Source organism: Alnus glutinosa, chromosome 13 (genome assembly GCF_958979055.1).
Source record: "Alnus glutinosa chromosome 13, dhAlnGlut1.1, whole genome shotgun sequence".
NCBI classification, from domain to species: Eukaryota; Viridiplantae; Streptophyta; class Magnoliopsida; order Fagales; family Betulaceae; genus Alnus; species Alnus glutinosa.
This window is the reverse complement of record NC_084898.1, coordinates 23594555-23616424: the sequence shown is the minus strand read 5'-3', so window position 1 is coordinate 23616424 and position 21870 is coordinate 23594555. Positions and strand designations below refer to the sequence as shown.

At 34.9% G+C, this 21870-nt stretch overlaps 2 protein-coding genes across 2 annotated transcripts; both read left to right on the top strand.

Moving 5' to 3' along the window:
• The first annotated feature begins 2558 nt into the window (after positions 1–2558).
• LOC133854999 (serine/threonine-protein kinase BSK2) lies at positions 2559–11676 on the top strand. Its single transcript, XM_062291293.1, has 10 exons — positions 2559–2790; positions 3363–3586; positions 4098–4233; positions 5550–5683; positions 8007–8112; positions 8625–8710; positions 9525–9713; positions 9843–10001; positions 10675–10788; positions 11126–11676. Exons 1-10 carry the CDS (start codon positions 2721–2723, stop codon positions 11375–11377), a joined length of 1470 nt encoding a protein of 489 aa, XP_062147277.1. The 5' UTR covers positions 2559–2720; the 3' UTR covers positions 11378–11676.
• Positions 11677–15757: 4081 nt separating this feature from the next.
• LOC133854723 (ent-kaurenoic acid oxidase 2-like) lies at positions 15758–21687 on the top strand. Its single transcript, XM_062290980.1, has 8 exons — positions 15758–16080; positions 17862–18345; positions 19960–20229; positions 20349–20438; positions 20547–20625; positions 20744–20850; positions 21014–21135; positions 21395–21687. Exons 1-8 carry the CDS (start codon positions 15833–15835, stop codon positions 21504–21506), a joined length of 1512 nt encoding a protein of 503 aa, XP_062146964.1. The 5' UTR covers positions 15758–15832; the 3' UTR covers positions 21507–21687.
• Positions 21688–21870: the final 183 nt, after the last annotated feature.

Here is a 21870-nt window from a genome sequence, read left to right as displayed (position 1 = left end):
GTTGTATATTTAGGTGGTAGTGAATCACTACTCTTATTCTCGTCTACCCTAATTCTCCTATAAATAGGAGCCTGTTAATTGACAAATAAATATAAAACTAAATATAAATAGGGATACAGAGAATTTCATGGTTCAGTTATGACTTACGTCCACATAATAAAGATTAAATGGCTACATTTTGCTCTTTTTTCTTTGGTGATGTTTACAGTATAAGATGCTCATATTTATAGGAGAATTATGGTAGACGAGAATAATACAAGTAGACTTCAACTACAACTATGTAATAGTCTTCAACTGTGACTAGGTGATATATTTCAATTGTAGCTAGGTGATGGCAATGACATTGCAGTTTCTTCTTCCCCTAAACGACTACTAGTAAATGCTTATTCGGTTTTCCGTCACACTCTGCAGCCTTTCCCCCACCTTGACCTACCAAAAAATGCTTATTCGGTTTCCCGTCCTACTCCCCCACCGTACCATAACTACATCGACATCCTTACCATGATTCTGCTTGTAATCTTCTTGGTATTAATGGTGTTGCACATCGCAAACTTATTAACCGATGCATTCAGAATTGTGGTGGTGGTAGTGAAATTGACCAGCAGGTGGAAATGATGCAACCAAGTAGTAGTGAAATTGATCCACACGTGGAAATGATGCAACCAGTGGACGACACCATCAGATTTATGACTATCACCTAATTACAGTTGAAGACCATCACCTAACTACAGTCGAAGACTGTTACTTAGCCACAATTGAGGTCTATCTCCTTGTCACAATTGAAAACTATTACCTAGTTGTAGTTGACTTCAACTATAACTATATAATAGTCTTCAATTGTGATTAGGTGATAGATTTTAACTGTAGCTAGGTGATGGCAGTGGCAATGCAGTCTCTTCTTCCCCCCGACAACGTACCAGTAAATGCTTATTCGGTTTCCCGTCTCTCTACAGCCTCTCCCCCACCCTGACCTACTAGAAAATGTTTTTTCGGTTTTCCATCCCACTCCCCTACTGTATCTCAACTACAACGACACCCTTACCATGATTATGCTTGTAATATTTTTGGTATCAATGGTGTTGTACATCACAAAACTTATTAACTGATGAATTCAGAATTGTAGTAGTGGTGGCAGTGAAATTGACCAGTGAGTGGAAATGATGCAACTAGGTGGCGGTAAAATTGATCAGCACGTGGAAATGATGCAACCAGTGGACGATACCATCGGATTGATGACTATCACTTAATAACAGTTGAAGACTATCACTTAATAACAGTTGAAGACTATCACCTAACTACAGTCAAAGACTGTGACTTAGCCACAGTTGAAGTCTATCTCCTTTTTTGGGAATAAAAATGGCATGTATAAAGCATTAAAAGATTAAAATTTGCAAACTTTTAATTAGCATTATGAAAGATAGCACCCTGAGTTTTCTATCATTAAAATTCACTAGTAATTTAGGTTCACTATGTAGGACAAAATTGGTCCTCTCGACTTTGAGTCTCAAGGCATGGCCAGTATTGTGGTCGAGTGATTTGTAAACAACATGAAGAATAAGCACCGAAAGAAAATCAATAACAGAAACACAATGATACTAACAATCATGATAGCCACACAACAAAATTAAAATTACAATTCAGGGTCAAAAACTGGCATTAGCATTTGGCTCTTATAACATGAATGATTATATAATGGAATTGACAAATAAATATAAAGCAAAACCTAAATAAGGACATAGAATTGTGTCGTTCGGTCTATGACTTTCTTCTATATGATAAAGTCTAAAGAGTTATATTTTGCTCTTATTTCTTTGGCAGTGTTTACAATATAACATGATTTTATTTATAGGAGAATTATGGTAGATGAAAATAATACAAATAGACTTCAACCACAACTAGATAATAATCTTCAATTGTGAATAAGTGATAGACTTCAACTATATTTTGGTCACACTCTTCAACTGTAGAGGAGGTCCACAATTTGTCGATCTTTCATTTTTGCGGATCGGCGAAGGTCGAGAAGAAGCTGGCTGTCTAGCCTACATCGGTCGTCGAGGGTTGGGTTTGGAGAACAGGTTGGGTCGATGAAGGTCTGAATTCTAGAAGAGTCTGAAAAATTGGTTGGTTAAGAAGTTATTAAAAAATAATATTTATTTAAAGTAGATAATATTTAGAGAATTTAATATTTAGAGCTTTTAAAAACTAGACAGCTAAAATAACAAAAATGATATTTTTAGTCAAAATTTGATTAAATTTTAACTAATTCACTACAAATGCTCTAGCCCCTTTACCTAAATAAATTATAATAGAATTAATCTTTAACAAATTAACAGTCCGTCAAGGCGTCAACGGTCTCCAAACAGGTAAACATAGTAGAGAAGTGGCCCCACGTGGCCCAGCACGTGCCTTATCATAGGCCTATCATGTGACCCCTCTCTCTCTCTTTCTCTACCTGTCACTTTTCAAAGATTTACTTCTTACCTTTAAGTTTAAGCCTTTCCAACTCTTTTAAAAAAATTAAATTTAAAAAATAAATGGCTTCTTGTAAATTTGATCTGCCTCCGGTGCTGCAACAAATACAAATAATAGCTACGTTTTTCACATTTCCGGCGAAAAGAACCATCCGAAACTCGCACCTCGTACCGGAGTGAGCTTTATAAAGTGCTTGGAAGTTCTGGTTTTTTTTTTTTGTATGTAGTAGAGTGAGTGAGTGATCAGTGATGGGTTGCTTACACTCCAAAACCACCCACCTCCCCTCCCCAGACGACCCCTCCTCCCAACTCGACCCAGGTCTCCCCTCTCTCTCTCTCTCTCTCTCTCTCTCTCTCTCTCTCTCACACACACACACACACACACACACACACACACACACACACACTTGAACTTTACATGGTTTTTATTTTTGTTTTGGGTTTTGAAGCTAATGAGATCAAGCTGCCTCTTTTCTTTTTTTGGTTATTTGGTTATTTGGGTTTTGAAGCTAATGGGCTTCAAGCGGGTTTTTTGTTATCTCACTCTTTTGATGGTGCTGAATTTTTATGGGGTTTTGTTTGTTTGTTTGTTTTTGGATTTTGAAGCTAGTAGAGTTACAAGCTGTTTTTTTTTTTTTTTTTTTTTTTTTTTTTTTTTTTTATGGGTTCTCACTTTGAGATTGATTTTGGATGGTTTTGTTTGGTTGGGGTTTTGAAGTTTCTGGGGATCAAGCTGCTGTGGTTTCCTCACTCTACGACATTGAAATTATGTGGTCTTGTTTTTGTTCTTTTGGGTTTTTGAAGCTAATGGGAAAGGCGATTCCTTGGTTTCTCACTTGTATGACATGGGAATATTGATGGGGTTTTGTTTGATTTTCGTGGGTTTTGAAGCTAATGGAGATCAAGCTGATGAAGAGCTCCAAGTCCCGGCATTCAAAGAGTACGGTCTCTGCGAACTCCGCAAGGCCACCAATGGGTTCAGCACAGAGTACATTGTCTCCGAGAGCGGCGAGAAAGCTCCCAATGTGGTTTTCAGAGGCAAGCTCGAGAACAACCGCTTAGTCGCAGTCAAACGGTTCTCCAAGCAGTCTTGGCCTGACGCTCAACAGTTCGTGGTGAGGCGAACAAGAGTCCTTTTTTCCTGTTGGTTCATGAGAAGGAGACAGGGAAGATGTTGCCTGGGAAAAGAAAAGGAGACATCTTTTTGGTTTTTACTTTTTTGGTTAAGGGATTATGCTTCACTTTGGGATTGAGCGAATTGTAGGAAAAGATATTCAAACTTTTGTATTTTCTTTTATCTATTTTGTCCTTTGTTTTTTTCTGAAAACAAACAGGGTTTGGGGTTTCTATAACTTAATTTCAACATTAGGTAACTTGAGTTCTTTTACTTTTTAGGATTTACTTTTCAATGTTTTGATTCTAATTGGGTTTCACATATATAGTTTTTGGGACCACTTTAATTGCTAAGGAAATGAGGGGAAATAAGGTGTAGCCTTAAGCTCGTTCATAAGTTAGGGCGTTTGATTGAAACTGTCATATCCATAAGTGGAAACAAAACATTGGTTTACGACTTTTTGAGCAATTGGGTTTTGAGTTTGATGCTGATGGAAATGCTTGATTCATCAGGAGGAAGCGGCAGGAGTTGGGAAGGTGCGGCACAAGAGATTGGTGAATCTGATTGGTTGCTGTGCTGAAGGAGATGAACGGCTCTTGGTAGCTGAGTACATGCCCAATGATACTCTGTCCAAGCATCTATTCCATTGTATTACTATATCTCCTCCTTTTCAGTTTCTTTTAAGCTCACAAAATGAGTTGAAAGATACATAGTTGGAGTTGATGATCAGTGATCTTTTTCTTTTCTAACCATTTCGGTGTACTAACATCTGCTTTTCTCCCCCGCCCCCTCTTTTTTTTTTTTTTTTTTTCCTTTCTTTCTATATAAATTAGCTTCAATGGCTTGAATTTCCACCTGTTAGTATATTATCGGGGCCAAAATGATCAAGTACAATGAGCTTGTGCTTCTCCATTATGGTATTTTCTCCCAAAAGAGCGAAGCTTATATATGATTATGCTGCGTGCAGAGACTACATGCATTTTCAAGACTACAGTAACCTATAGTTTGGTTATACTAGTTCATCACTCGTAAAGGGTTGATGTTTTCTGTGTGATCACTTAGGCAACTTGTGGGCTATAGCTTGGTGGTAATTTTAACTTGAACCTGTTAGCATGTGCACTGTGCTATACACCTTGAAAAATTTGGAGAACTAACTTGAATGATCAAAGGATTCTTCTTTTGTTTTAAGGGCCAAATTCCATCCCTTTTGACATCACTGGAAACCTTTCTGATCGGGAGAAGATCTTATTGCTTGAAAATAATGTTGTATAATGGTAGATTTAATAGGGATTTGGGTTTAGATTTCCTCTTGGACCATGGTATAAAACTATCAGCTGCATGTGTGAATGAATCAAATTAACAAGTTTGTTCAGTGTAGTACTGATTTTTGGTGTGTTTTAACTTGATTTTATTGACTATGTCCCCATAGGTGAAGTGTAAATAGTCATATGAACCTTCGGCATTAAAAAAGAATGATGTAGAGTGATTTCCAACAATATTTATTTTTGTAGTTGTCTTTGAAGTCAGATACTACTAATGACACATGAAGATTGTAAATAACCATCCTTTCCTAGCTAAATGCCAACTTTCTGAATCTAAGAGACTAAATAAAATTGTTGCGTGGAGTTATAATATGGTGTCCTATCTGTATTCAGTTTGATTACTTTCTATACTGCTACCATTCCATCTGGCAGTTCTCTAGTTTGGTTTAACTGACTGCAAGTGCATTGTCCTGCTGATAAAGGGAAAAGCTGAAAGAAAAACAACATTTTAAGTGTCACTGTTCGTGGTTATTGACATTGTTGCATCAGAAGACTCCTAATTTCTCTTTATTCCTCTCTGAGCAGAGTGTATATCTCGCTTAATTTTATTTAGATGGATCAATGAACATAGGAGTAGATTCTTTAAATGTTATATTTCTCTTCAGTTTTTGTTGTAATGATTTCTGTAATAATTTCCTGCAGGGGATAAGCAGCCACTGCCATGGGAAATGCGCGTTAGAGTTGCATATTATATTGCACAGGCACTTGATCATTGTAATACAGAAAATCGTAAAATTTATCATGATTTGAATGCGTACAGAGTTCTTTTTGATGAGGTATGCTTATGAATTTGCCATTATGTAATTAATTGTTTGTCTGGTTTATTGGGATACATACATTTTCAGATTCTTTAATTTGGATTCTCCAGAATATATGTTCATTTTGGTTGCTGGTGTAGATTTTTATGGAAATAATCAGGTGAGGTACTGAAATTATGCGATAACTAGGTAAAGATACTGAAAGTTTTACGATTTATTAAAAACTTTCAACTTTCAATAAGAAGTACAGTTGCGTTTTCCCCAGGGATGCCCTAGAGTTCCACTAAGATACGGATGCTTACTGAATTTTTTGACTTTAGTTACCGATGAACAAGGTCATTTACTGACCAAGATATGGTAGCTCGGTTTTTACCCAAGTCATCCTAGAAGGACCTTACATGTATTGGTTGCATATTTGTTGCTTTTATGTTACTTATCAAAAAAAAAATATTTGCTGCTTTTATGTTACTATGGCTCTTTGGGTAAGCGCTTACAAGTATGTGAGACTTGTGTGGATTTGTCATGACATTCAATTCGGAATGTCTTCATTCCATTTTGATGTTTTGTTAGCATGTCAGCCATCATAATTTACTTAATTTCTCTCTTTGACGATTCCATTGCCATCAAAGTTTTGTTTGATCTGACAGCTTTGAGGATCAACATACTGAGTGTTCCAGACAGGAAACTAGGGTACCTGCCTGTTGCATTAACATTCTTACTAACAAGATCTGCGTGTGTTTGTGTCTTTCTTCCCTCTCAAATTTTTTGTTGTCCTTTCAAGATTTGTCATGCTGCATATCATGGTGCGTGAACATTGTGCTCCCATGTTTTGATAATGGCAAGGCTAGTAGTACTTAGTAACACTTAGGCTTGGGGATGTATCCTGCTTATTCATTCATAACAAGTCCTGTGATTATGGAACTTCGTTTATCTGCAAGAACATGGTTTGAGAATGGTCAGTGAGTTAGAAAAGACTCCAGTTGTCCAAAATTGTTCATCTATCTTTGGAAATTTATCCTCTTGAAAAAACATCTTCTATTACGATCACCCTCTGTAATCAGAAAATGAGTTTCCAGTAACTTCCCTCTATTTTGGAAACTCCGTATGTATTAAAAAATGCCAAACTCGTAACAAAAAAAGTTTAATTTTGGAAAGTTAGAAAATCTTTTAGGTTAAATTTTCAATGTAGACAACTAACATGGAAAATCCAAAAATGAAATATGGACTACGAAATTGGGATGGAAGGTGTAGGATTTATGCATTTGCAATAAAAGCTACATCTTCCTTTTTCAATTTGAAGTCACAGGCTTTCTTGTGTGCTTCACATTATTCTTAAGCCATGTGGTTTCATCTTGCCTTTGTAATAATCTTTAATTGTACACACATCATACTCTTGCTTATGGTGTTACACTCATGAGAGGGAAGCTTTGTGGAGATTGTAGTGGACTTCAAATATGGGAGTCAATGGGGTGGGTGGTGCTTTAATGAAGTCAATGGGTCTTATGGGGTGGGTCTTTGGAAGTTCATTAGGAGAGGTTGGAAGGAGTTTTATAGCTTTACTAGATTTGAGGTGGGTGAAGGCTCCAAGATCAGTTTTTGGCATGAAATGTGGTGTGGGGAGCATCCCCTTAAGGAAGCATTTCCGGAGTTGTTTACCATTGCTTGCTAAAGGGATGCTTTTGTGGCCGATCATCTTCAGTTCCTTCATGGCTCTTCTCCGTAGAACGTTAATTTTGTAAGAGCAGCGCATGATTAGGAGTTGGAATTCTTTACTTTGTTATTTGGCTTGTTCAGTTTAGCTTGAGTCATGTCTCGTTTAGTGAGAGATCTCTTCACTTGTTGGAGAGAGCAGTTTGGTAGTTCTCAAAGCGAAGCTATTTGGATGATGATTCCCGCTCTGCATGATGTGGTGTATATGAAGAGAAAGAAATGACGAAGCTTTGAAGATTGTGAGACGATGGTGGCGGAGTTAAATGCCTTTTTCTTTAATACCCTTTTCCAGTAGATGGCTACTAAAGATTGTTTTCATATTTCCATTTTTCACGATTTTATAAATCTTTTTTTTTTTTCCCTCTTGTATACTTCCTATGTACTTGGATGTGCCATTTGTTTTTTAATGAATTTCTATTACTATAAAAAAAAAAAAAAAAAAAATTGACGGAGTTACTCTGACATTGCTTTTGATTATTGCCACCTTTATGTGTGTGCGTGTGTGATCGCGCGCCTATGAATGTAGATACACTTACATGAACATCAATGTATGATTTCTCTAGCCATATGGTATGTCGTGCTGTTAATTTTTTCCCTGGTTAGATTCTGACTGATTTATTCATATATTCAGGATGGTGACCCTCATTTGTCTAGTTTTGGCCTCATGAAGAATAGTCGAGATGGAAAAAGCTACAGTACTAATTTAGCTTATACTCCACCTGAGTTTTTGCGAACAGGTAATTACATAAAAAAATTGTATCCCTATGAATGACTGAAATTTGATTGCAGGATCTATTTCCTTCTTCCCATTCAATTTGCAGCTTACTGTGATGAAGGGAATTACGTGTGTTTGATGGAATGGTCAGATTGTCTTTCATCCAACTATCAAACTTAAAATATAACAGTCTAAGTATCACATTACTATAGCATATTTCCATAACCATAGGTTTTTGTCACTCTATGTCATATTAGTGTGTTAGGAGGTAAGAAGCATGATTTCTTTATGCAGTAATGAACTTCAAGTTTGGGCATATTATGTTCTTTCAAGATAATGCATTTAATAGGAAGGTATGGAGATCTATTTTTTCTATGCGCTGTAAGTTGTAAGGTACATGCAAATATGTTTCCTCTTGAGTGGTATTACCCAATGCTATTGGTGGTGATATGATAGTTTTAAAAGGTTTAATCGATATTAATGGAGATATGAAGACCCATATCTGGTGAATTTGATTAATGTCATACTCTGCAGGAAGGGTCACCCCAGAGAGTGTGATCTACAGTTATGGAACAGTTCTGTTGGACCTTTTAAGCGGGAAGCATATTCCTCCAAGCCATGTATGTTGCCTCCATTCTATAAACCTTAAGATTGTTCTCCATGTGTTTGAATTCCAAGGATTGTTCCGTTTTCTGTTTTATTCAATCGGGAATTTGCCACGGAATTTTTGACGCAGAGTACGTACGGCCATACACCTGTATTGCATCATTTCAAATTCGGATATGACTTCCATATATGTCCAATTTATCTTTGAATGCGTTCAGTGCTTCATTGCATTCTATTATGTACCTATTTGTACGTAAGTTTTGATAGTTAAGACATCATTGCTACCTACAACTATTGGGAACAATCAGGTAATGATAAATGACTTCACACACAGCTGTGCACTCATCAAGTTCTCTTCTCTTGTAGATCATCTCATTAATGTTACATTCAGTTACTCATTGTCCCTTACAATTCTTTATGTGCTTAGTTTGACATGAATTTCAGAATTTACTGGGACTTCCACCAGTTTTAAGATTGTGTTTATTACTGGTATTGCATAACTTGCCAAAGCTCATTAATACTTGTTTATATCTGTATTGGTGTGGCACTATATAGACACACACACAAACCATATATAATTGTTTTTGATAAATAAATCAATCTCATTAAAAGCGCAGAGGGCGCAACTCAAGTGCACAAGCAATATAAAAAGAGATCCTCTATTAGGGAGAAATAGAAGAACACAAGTCCAGAAAAAAAACTAGAAAAGTGAGGACTATTGTACGCCGCTATCCAAGCATAAAGAGATTTGAACATTAGGGTTTTTAGCTCTAACATTAGGATTTGAACGTTAATGATGTCCCATTTGAAGGATTGATATATTTCCAGGCACTGGACTTGATAAGAGGGAAGAATGTATTGTTGTTGATGGATTCATCATTGGAAGGACAGTATGCCAATGATGATGCTACTAAATTGGTTGAACTTGCTTCCAAGTGTCTTCAGTCTGAGGCAAGGGATCGACCTGATACGAAGTTTCTTCTTACAGCAGTTGCACCACTTCAAAAGCAGAAAGAGGTGAAATTTCATCTTATCCTCAAATCTTGAAATAACTGTATGTTTTGCGCATTTTTTAAACCTGTGATTCTCTTTATGATGTAATGATGTTTTCCTTTATTTTTTTCTCTTCATTCTTCCTTTCTTTAGGTGGCATCATATGTTCTCATGGGCCTGACTAAAAATACAACGGTGCTGCCAACTATGCTTTCCCCACTTGGAAAGGCTTGTGCAAGGATGGATCTTACTGCTGTGCATGAGATTTTGCTAAAAACAGGCTATAAAGATGAAGAGGGTGCAGAAAATGAGGTATCTGAATGGTCTCTCCTATACTTCACACTTCAGATAGAGTTCTTGTACAAATTGAAAATGTTGATACTCAGGTCAACCCCTTAGTCCTAATTAGATTGAGTTGGTCAGTTTGAGGAACCTAGCTGATTGGGAAAAGATTTATGGTGAGACAATATTTTTGATTAAACAAATAACTCTTCTAATTTATTTTTCTTTTTATTCCTAGTTTTAACCACTTTCAGATATAAAGCATTGATCATTCTCATGTGTGGTAGACACAAAATACACTACAAAGGAGCTATGATTTGTTGCGGACAGTGTGTTAGACCCGATCATGTCAAGTCTTAAAATTTTCCATGTCAAGTCTTGAAATGTGCAGTCACCTTGTCCATGTCAAGTCTTAAAATTTTCCCTTTTAGCATATCCATGTTTTTTTGTCTCAGTTGTCTGTGATGTGCAAGTTGTTTCCACGCAATATAGATTATAGGATTGTTTTGAATTACATGATGTTTAACAGTAGTTTAGAAAATTGTGGTGGTTTTGCTTACTTGTCAAAGTTATGGTGTTTTTTTGCTTAGTTTTCATAGTTGAGGTGGTTTTGCTTGCTTCTTATGATTGTCCTCATTTTGGCTTCATAGTATCATGAATTCTATTCCACGCTATTCTTTGATGATTTGATCTCTATATGTAGCTGTCATTTCAAGAATGGACACAACAAGTGCAGGAGATGTTGAACACGAAGAAATTTGGGGATATTGCATTTAGGGACAAGGACTTCAAGAGTGCTATAGAGTATTATTCGAAGGTAAATGCTCTCTTTCCCTCTCCTTTTTCCTTGTCTATAAGGGTATCATATCTTCTGAAATCCAGATGCTTGCAGAATCAATTATTTGTTCAATATTTTGGCTATCCATGAGCTTTTTTAATGATAACAAAGTCCACAGTTTAGTATGCACTATGCACAGGGTTCATAAATATATTTTATCTGGTGTATTTAAAGGGTGATAAGCTTGTATCCCACTGCCCGTTTATTTAAAGAGCTATAAATCTTGCATTTATAATCTGTTTGCATGTGTTTGAATTCTTGCTCTACAATTGTATCTGTCGGTCACTGGAAATTTAGATTTCTTTGTGATAAACAGTTAGTAGCAATGATGTCCATTCCTTCGGCTACCGTCTTTGCAAGGAGAGCATTCTCCTACTTGATGAATGGTCAAGCAGAACTTGCCTTGAGGGATGCCATGCAGGCTCAGGTGTGCATACCAGAGTGGCCAACTGCGTTCTACTTGCAGGCTCTTGCACTCTCGAAGCTGGGAATGGAAACTGATGCTCAGGACATGCTCAATGATGGGGCAGCCTTTGAAGCAAAGAGACAAAACAGCTGGCGCAGCTGAACTCTAAGCTTGTCGGATATATTCTTACATTTCATTCAGTCCTTAGACATCATAGTTCTGTGAGAACATTGCCTAGAATAGAGATTGTTGTGGTAGGGAAAAATGAGTAGTGGTAGTATATGTTTTCAGGAAGTTCTAACAGATACGAGTTGCCTACATAGTTTCTGCAATATATACTGTAATTTCCCAAAGAGAAAAAAAATAAATAATAAGTTTTTGATTTATGGGATGCACATTTACCGCGTTTAAATCTACATTATTTTTGCAGCATCTTGTTGCCTGCTGAACAGAAATTATGTCAATGACTTGGAAATACAGAAAGTAGTAGCTTCTTGTTTCTTTTGAAATGTATTTCTTTTTCTTGGGGTTTCTGAAGGGCCCCGTATATTGGACCAGTCCATGTTTTTGCAATGATAGGTCTTGAATTTTGATACATTATTATGAGCTCTTCTTCAATGGAGCTGATTATCTTGTGCTATAAAACATAGGTGTTTACTAAATTTAGGATCCAGGATCTACGTAGATCTCCACAAAGAACGATTGAATATAGTTTCATTTAAGTTGAAAAACATAGGTGTTTACTAAATTTAGGATCCAGGATCTACGTAGATCCAAGACTCATTTTTCAACTTTAAACGTTCTGGTTTTAGAAATAATAGAGAGAATGAAAATAATAATATAAATTATGCTGTGGGTAGAGATTTTTTTTGGGCTTTTTAATGAGCATTGAGTAGCCAAAATTCCAATAAGAATTTCAATGGACAATAATTTTGCATCTAAAAAAGCCAGAAAAATAATTTTTAAATAAAACTATAATATTAATATTAAAATAAATATTATTTAGTTATTATTATTATTATTATTATTTTTTTTTAAAATGCCTCACTTAAACTTGTCGTTTTAAGTCTTAAAATGTATCGAGCCGACCCTGAGTACCACATGATGTTTTTAGATTGTTCTGATGCCATTTAAATGACCTATAGAAAGCACTAGCCATATCTGTGCTATCATTCCAAAAGGACTAGTCAAGTTACAATTTGAGCTTCCTATAATCGCTTATAAAGTTTAGTTTCACTTAGTAAGGAACCAATGTTTGACTTGGCACCCATAAACTCTTTTATAAACTATCAATTTTACGTAGACTATACACATTTCTAATGTGGGACTGTGATGTTACTGTCCATGTACTAGAATTGCTTTTGTTTTTAAGTCTCATGAGTGACTTGCTTTGATATCTGATTTAGGGCTTTGATTCGAGAGTTCTACTGGAACATTCATGTCATTAAAATTAATGGAAGATTCTTTGCTTTATATTCTATTGACTTTATAATTTTTTAAGACTTTGGGAAGTACTCATTATTATGATAATAGAAAGTTTTAAAAATATGGATAGAAATTTTTTGCAAATTGGATTATAGGAATTTCCTTTAATTAGTCTTTAAAAGTGTTATGTGACATTCGAGCATGTGAGAAACATTTTTTTATGTAAACAAATTTCCTACAAACCAACCTCGCTCTAAAAGTAATATGTGTCTCTAGGAACGTGACAAGTACATGCTTTTTTTTTTTTCGTATATGCTTCTACCACGCTTTTTTTGTAATAGCTCAAAGTATTCTTTATTAATGCTATTAAAAAAAGCATGCAAGAAGCATATGCTATTGAAAAAATATGTACTTCTCATCTACTAATGGATACATCACACTTTTAAATGTTATGTTAGAAGAATTTTCCTAAAGATCTAAAACCCAGTTTATAAGAAATTTTTGTCCTGAAGCTACAAAATACAATCTTAACTTATTATTATGGCGTGACGCTCGTGATCATTACCAACTGTTGTGACAGTTTCCAGTAAGGTGTGAACAACGCGTTCTTCAATGTTTTTCACACCCATGATCACTGCAAAATAGCTAAAATTAAGAGATCATTTCAGGAATTTCATTCTGATGCTTAAGTTAGTCTCTGAGAGAAAAGTATGCTCTATGCATAAAATATTTAGTCTGTAGTTTATACCTGGTGTATGTGCCTATTTATAGGCAAAGATGTGAAGTCAAACCTGAATTAGGTTTTCTACTTCCACTTAAACTATGAATGCCAGGAGTTTGATTTGATCTGAGAGTCCTATCCCCATTCAACTAGGAGTTAGACTGTTGACCAGATTCTTCAAGGAGTTATAATTGGACCCAGATTGTGACTCCTACCCCTCAATTTGACTTGGAGTAGGTATCTGATCCAAATTTTGAGTGAGATTTATTCCCAACAGTTACCCCCTAATTTCCTCCGAAACATATTCTGTAATGACCCACCCCAAACGATATAATATTGTTTACTTTTGGCTCCCCCGAACTAGACTTTTCAATATATCACCCATCCTGGTATTACTCTCGTAGAAGTACGTTTAACTGTGGAGTTCTGATAGGTTCATGACCATCACAGCTTTAAAACGCGTTGTGTCAAAAAGGATACGAATATACATTGGGAGTGGATTGTTACATACTCGAATAATGAGAATTTTATGTCTTGAAAATCCGAACCTTGACTTCTTTTGAAACTTAAACAATCTTTAACTGCCGACCTTCGAATGTCTCGGATTTGGAGTTATCGAGGGTGGTACTCCTTAGTGAACTTTGTAATTTCTCCCGGTAATGAATGAAAGAACTTTTTCTGTAATATCTTCCAGAATTATGTGATACCTTTGTGATTTCTGCAATCAAACTTGTTATCGCGCAAAATAATATATGTACTCTTAAGGGTCAAATCCGATTTGTAAACCTATAACATGAAAAACAAGGGTTGTCTCCCTTCCTCCGGGGTTGCTCTATGCCTCCTTGTTTTTCCTCAGGATTTTCTCCTTAGATTTGCCTTATAGTTTTTCTCCCTGCCTTGTTTTCTTTGCAGGGTTGTCTCTCTGGATTTGCCTGAGGGTTTTCTCTCTGTCTTGTTTTCTTTGCAAGGTTATATTCCTGGATTTGCCTGAGGGTTTTCTCCATGTTTTCCTTTCTATAAATGAAACGGCATCAACGGGTTCTCGGTCTTTAGATCGGGGACACTCCGATGCTTAAGTCAGCTTTATTCTTTTAGTCAAAATATCCATACTCCCAAAATCTAGATAATCTCCTGTCTTTATTATAGTAAGTCTTGTACTTGGATATGGAGTCGTCAAAGGTGTTGATGAGAGCGGAATCGTCCCACAAGCCACCTTCCTTTCCCATTTATCTTCTTCACAGTGTGTCTTTGTGCCAATTGCAAAACCCTTCCCTTCCTTTGTTCCCGATGATTATCCTCTTGAAAGTTGTCTTCTTGGTGATCGTCATCTCGACGATCGTGGCCGTTGGCATGGCTATTGCGCTCTTCTTCTACATGCTCATCCCGGTTTACCTCGGGATGGGATTGTTCCAAAATTTTGAGCAGCAACTCCGCATTCTGCCGTGTTAGGGTTTCAATCTGAGCTTCCAATGCTGCTACGCGGTCCTGATCTCCACCGCCCGGGGGAGAGAATGGTGGAGGCTGTGGATCGTTCTCATCTTTTAGGAGCATATTAGGTTGAATGACTGGCTCTAGCTGCTATCTTTTCGGCCGATTGACTCAGCCACCAAAAAGTGTGCTCACTGCCATAACTAACACACACATGTATATGATAAACGAATAATCATTCCCATAGACGGCATTAAACTGTTTGTACAATTTTCAATACGATGTGAACGACATGTTCTTTTTAATGTACTTCATTCTCCCATGATTACTGCAAAACGACTAAAATTAAGAGACCCTTTCAGGGATCTGACTTCGATGCCTAAGTCAGTCCCTCAGATAAAAGCATGCTCTGTGCATAAAATATTCAGTATGTAATTTATACCTGGGGTATGAGCCTATTTATAGGCAAAGAAGTTGAGTCAATCCTGAATTAAGTTTTTTACTACCTCCAACTTAAATTGAAAGTGCCTGGAGTTTGATTTGATCTGAGAGTCTTATCCCTATTCAACTGAAAGTTGAACCGTTAACTACATTCTTTAAGGAGTCATAATTAAACCCAGATTATGACTCCTACCCCAGGTTCGAGTTGGAATAAGTTTTGATCCGAATTTTGAGTGGAATATTACCAACACCAACTACAGAGTGGGACAAAAGATGTATTATTATGATTACTCATCCACATTGTCATGGCCGGCAAGAAGCAACATCAAATTATTGGTTTTATCCAGTCTAGTGATTCTCAACTCTTAACTTACTGCATATGTATATTCCATGCCAGATGCCAGTAACTAATAGTAGTTCAGTGGATGGGACTTGTGTTAGCATCAAATAATTAATGAAAGCAAGATGTCATGATTACTGACATGTATTATTAATTTATTTTTCCAAGTCTTGAACATGCTACGGGGGATGTCAAAGTGTTCACACCTGTGAAGCTGGTTTATGTGGTTTTGTGAGCTTTTCAATCCAAGAAAAAGTGGAAGATGGAGATGGGTTTTTCGTTGATGGTTTTCACAGCTTTGATATCGGGTGGGTTTGTTGCAATGTTTTGGTTGCTAAGGAGTGCAAATGAGTGGTATTATGTCTCTAAGTTGGGTGGAAATGGAAAGCAGTGCTCTCATCATCTCCCTCCTGGTGATATGGGCTGGCCTTTTATTGGGAATATGTGGGATTTTCTCTTTGCTTTCAAACATGGTGACCCTGATTCATTCATCGCCAACCTTGTTACCAGGTCTCTCTCTCTCTGCCTCTTCTCTGTGTCTCTCTGTCTCTGTCTCTGTCATGGCTTAATGAGCTTTCTTTGTTCTAAGAAAATATGGTATACGTAGGATAGTGTCTTCCAATGTCCCTGGTTCAAACTGCAAACCTGTTTTTCTGCGAGAAAGATGAAATACCCCATGAGAATCAAAACAAGTATAAACATTTTAACATGCATGTTGGTTGATTATCTGAACTAAGTGGATATATATATATATATATATATATATATATATATATATATATATATATATATATAAGCTGTTGATCATGTGAACCTATTGACAGGCATGCATCGTGCATGTTGTACTTTCAATCGATGGTAGCTGGTTGTGAGCCAAATATAGGAGATCAGGCCCATCGCTGCATGCAGTTCTTGCTGTCCAGCTAGCCTCTTCCTTGGGGTCTTAATTAAAATGTTCATTTTAAGAAGATGATCACGATTCCCTGGTTGTTATTTTAGAAGATAATGATCATGACTCGCGATTGGCTTATTTTGCTTGTTAATTTAGCCATTCTCTTTCTTATTTTGTTTTCTATTTTCGAAACAAAAACATTAACAAATAATCTAAAATATAAAATACTCAAAATTCTTTTCACTTTTATCTTACATCGATCAGAACATTTTTTCAAAATAAAAATAAAAAGTAGCATTAAAAAAGCCTTAAAAAACGAAGATTACTTTCATTATTTTTAATATTTTTAATTAACGCTACTCTTGCTTCTTTTGTGTAGAAATATATAATATGACAATATGACATAGAAAGAGAAAGAGCGGAAGTAGAGATGAAGAATAAGGACTACATCTTGACTATATTGAAGTGTATAATAAGCTGTATTATAATGAGTGATATATTTATAAAGAGGTTAAAGAGTAGTAAAAAAATAAATAATAAAAAAAAAATCTAGCTAGACTACACAAAAACAGAATAAACCTATAAGAAAATAAAATAAAAGCTTAATATAGAGAATATAAAATGTTCCAACATTAATTATATTTGTGATCGAATGGAAATTGAACAAAGTGTATATGCATCACATTTTTTATTTTTGTTTATTTTTTATTTTTTATTTAGCAAGTATGATACATGTGAAAAATAGAAAAATCAAGAAGAATGGGGGAACTTTCCGGTGCCAAGCTAGATAGACAAATGGGAAAGGAGACAAGAGGGCCCAATGCCCATGATGGGATGGCTGTGGCACTATCGGTTGGTGTTATTTGAAATTATTCCTTGCCTAATTGTCCATTAATGCGACTATTTGTGTTTTGGTGTTGGATTTGGATTATATTAAGATATAAATATAAGATTATAAAAATTAATCTTAACTAAGAATGCCAATTTATGTTCGCATGTCGGGTTCGAATCGTGTTAAGACATGACTATAAAATTATATATGTCAACCATAACCCGATCCACTTAATTAATTAAACGGGTCAAACCTCTCAACTCTAACCCTTTAATTCTGTATTGGATTCGGGTCGTGTTAAAATATAAGTATAAGAATATCTAAGTTAACCATAACTCGATCCATTTAATTAAACGGGTCAGACTCCTCAACCTTGACTATTTAATTTCGTGTGAAGTTTGCGAGTCATGTCAAAAATTGTCAGTCCTAATCCTAACCAAACCCATTTAATTAAACGCGTTAGACTCCTTAATTAATTCTAACTTACTAATTTTGTGTTGGGCTCGTGTCGGATTCGCAAATCATGAAAAAAAAATTGCTAAGTATATATAATTGTCTGAATTGCAGATTTGGTGACACAGGAGTGTACAAGGCCTATATGTATGGAAACCCAAGCATAATTGTGACGAAGCCTGAGACATGTAGACGAGTGTTGATGGACGATGCAAGATTCAAACAAGGTTGGCCTAAATCGACATGTACATTAATGGGGAGGAAATCATTTATGGGTCTTTCTGATGAAGAGCACAAGCGTCTCCGCCGGGTGACGGCAGCACCGATCAACGGCCACAAGGCACTATCTATGTACCAGGAGTACATCACAGACGTTGTGGTAAATTCGCTAGATGAATGGGCGACGGCGGAGAGACCAATCGAGTTCTTGACAGAGATAAGGAAGATCACCTTCAAAATTATTATGCACATCTTTTTGGGCAGTGAGGTTGATCCAGTACTGATGAAGGCCTTGGAGGAGGAGTATGCTAATCTAAATCAGGGATTAAGATCCATGGCCATTGACCTCCCTGGCTTTGCTTACCATAAGGCACTCAAGGTTAGGTCAAATCCAATATTAATATAAAAGAGTAATAATTCTATCATATTAGTAGATAGGTATAAAAAATAATTAAAAAATAAAATACTAATTTTATCACATCATTTCAGTTGTACGATAACCTACTAAACTCTAAAATAAAGGGATTAGGTGGGCATGGATGTCTCGAGGCTCTCAATTGAATAATGCCCTTACTAATAATTATACAATAAGTTTCTATTTTGGCTAAAAGAAGCATTTGAAATCTCTAATATGGTAAAAAGTTAATAAAATACTCTTTAATTAAGGCCCGCACTTAATAATTGTACAATAAAAATTATTTCCAAAACAAATTTGAAGACTCTAATATGGAAAAAATTAAATAAATAGTTTATATTTTCTAATTAAGGCCCTCAGTCATGGTAAAAGTAATTACAAATTGAAGGTCCCATTATTCACATTCAAAAAATAAAAAAATCCATAAATTTTTGAAAAGTTCTTCTTATTTACTATTTTTAAAAACCTCATTTTTACGTTCATGAAATTAGTCTAACGTGCATAATTTTTTCTCCAACGTTTATTTGAATTAAATGTTTAGAAAAATATGAAAAGTCTTCAAAGTGCATAAATTCTCATTGTTTGTGTTTTGCATAATAGATAGAATTATACCTTCGGTGAGTCTTCAATAATGTCTAACAATTTTTTTCTGCATTATGTTCTATTACACATCAATCTTTATATAACTTATTTATCATTTTTCTCTTTATTTTTTATTTTTAAAAAAATCTTACTATTTCATGTCTTTGAATCAAGTGATAAGTCATTCTATATCTAATAAGTTATTAAAAAAAAAGTTTTAAAATACATTTTACAAATAGATCGAAGAAAGTGCTCTAATTGACATATTAAATAAAAAAATATAATATAAATATTAAAATAAATTTAATTTAATAAATATTTAAATTTAAGAAAATGGTCTCACTTAAACTTGTTGCCATAGGCCTCAAAATTTATCGACCTGGCCATGTAGGTGGGTTAGGTATTTATTTATCATTGAGAAAACTTCACTTACCACCTCCTCTTTCATCACTTTTGAAATCATACCTTTAAACTTTAAAAAGTGTTAATTTAATATATCTATCTTTCAATTTTTTCTTTTAATTTTTTTTTTCAATTTTACACATCCGTTAAATCCTGTCAAAATTCTCAAAATACCCATATTTTTTTTAAAAATAAAAATAAAAACCAAAGATTTAGGCATAAGTATTTTTGCAAATTCCGTTAAATCCTGAATGTCTAAATCCTTGCAATTTTTTTTTCTTTTTTGTTTCCTAAAAAAAATGATGGGTATTTTAAGAATTTTGACTCATTTGTTAAGATTTAATGAAAAGTTATAACGGATTGGTAAATTAAAAAAAATTGAAAAATAAATACATTAAATTGACACTTTTTAAAATTTATGATATAATTACAAAAGTGATGAAAGCTTATCAAGAAATGCAAATGAAGTTTTTCCTTTCTCATAAGAGAAGTACTGCATTGATATTTGTCATAATTTTTCAATTCGCGAAGAATTACTTTTCCTTGAAATTGACGAACTAGAAAATGATGTTTTTTTTTTTTTTTTTTCATCAGGCTCGACAAAAGTTGGTAAAGATCTTACAAGGTGTAGTAGATGGAAGAAGGGCAAGGAAAAGAAATCCTTCAGAGACCCAGAAGCACAAGGATATGATGGAGTTATTGATGGAAGTTGAATATGATCAGAATGGCGAAAAGTTGGACGATGAGGAGATCATAGACTTAATCCTCCTGTACTTGAATGCTGGCCATGAATCATCAGCCCATGCCTCCATGTGGGCAACCCTCTTTTTACATCAGCATCCAGAATGTCTCCATAAAGCCAAGGTGCATGGGTGCAAAATATTGCATGTGTGCATGCATGAATGCATGTGTGTTTGTGCCATTTTTTAGATAGATATATCTCGGGTGCATGTTATTTTGATCAACATGCATGATTTTTTCAGAGAGAACAAGAGGAGATTATGAGACGAAGACCATCATCAGAGAAAAGATTGAGCTTCAAAGAAATCAAACAAATGGAATATCTTTCCAAGGTATATATTTTAATTTAATTAATTGATTGCATCGTGTTGGATATATATATGTTTGCTTATCCTATATATTCATCAATCATGTGTTATAAATTTTGATCCAAATTAAAGGTAATTGATGAAACGCTGCGAGCAGTTAATATTTCATTGTTTACTTGTCGGGAGGCAAAAACTGATGTTAGCATCGGTGGTTAGTCATTCTTCCAACTTCATTTTCTCTTATAAATAATTTATTTGTTTCTTGTATTAAAATTTATTTATTAATTAAGAATTATATATCTAATTATGTATTTTTATATATATTGAAGGTCATACAATTCCCCAAGGATGGAAAGTGTTAGTCTGGTTAAGGGGTGTTCACATGGATCCAGAATATTACCCGAACCCGAAAAAATTTAATCCTTCAAGATGGGATGTAAGTAGTTAAGATTAATTAATTATAAGTCTTTTTGTATATATACGCACGTACAGTACGTACTTATGTATATATTTATGTATATATTCAATTGGTCAGCATATATATATGAATAGCCATTTATACGTACATGCATGTTATATATATGCACTTAATTATGCAGGAAAATAAACCCAAAGCAGGAAGCTTCATTCCCTTTGGAGCAGGAAGTAGGCTATGCCCCGGAAGTGATCTCGCCAAGCTTGAAATTTCTATTTTTCTTCATTATTTTCTTCTTGATTACGAGTGAGTTCCCTTAATTTGTTTGTCTTTGAATCTAATCTACTTCTTATTCAAAAAAAAAAAATAAAAAAAATCAAGAAACTTGGCAAATTTCTTTTTTATATTAACGACTTCCATTTGTGATATATATATATATATCTTTTTTAAAGGGTTTTTTTTTTTTTTTTTTTTTTTTTTTTTTTTTTTTTTTTTTTTTTTTTTTTTCAATTTGTCCATACATAAAAATGGAAAAATTTATTGTGGACATTGGATGCGCATGCAGGCTTGAACAACTCAATCCGGGAAGTGCAGTGAGATACTTACCTCATACAAGGCCCATGGACAATTGCGTGGCCAAAATCAAGAAGCTCTCATCATCATTTACTCATAATTAAAACAAATTAAGTCTAGCTAGCTGTTCTTGATTCAGCCTATATGCAGATTTCAATCTACTTTTATTCTAAGCACTAAAAAAAGCATGCAATTTGTAGAAGATTGCCTGTTTTTCTACATCTTAATTGTGTTTTCCTTCATGGTATATACTAGCATGTTTTGTCAATAAGAGAACCCCTTTTTATCCTGTTCTATTACTAAAATAAAGTTTTAGATTCAATTCTAGAAATGCTCCTTGTGTAATTCGTACTTGGTTGGGCCTTTTAGATTGAACTCATTGCATAGTTTGTTGATGTTCTTTAATTAGTCAAAACCGGTGCCTTCTAAGTTACAGTTGAAGCTTATCACCTATCCACAGTTGAAGAT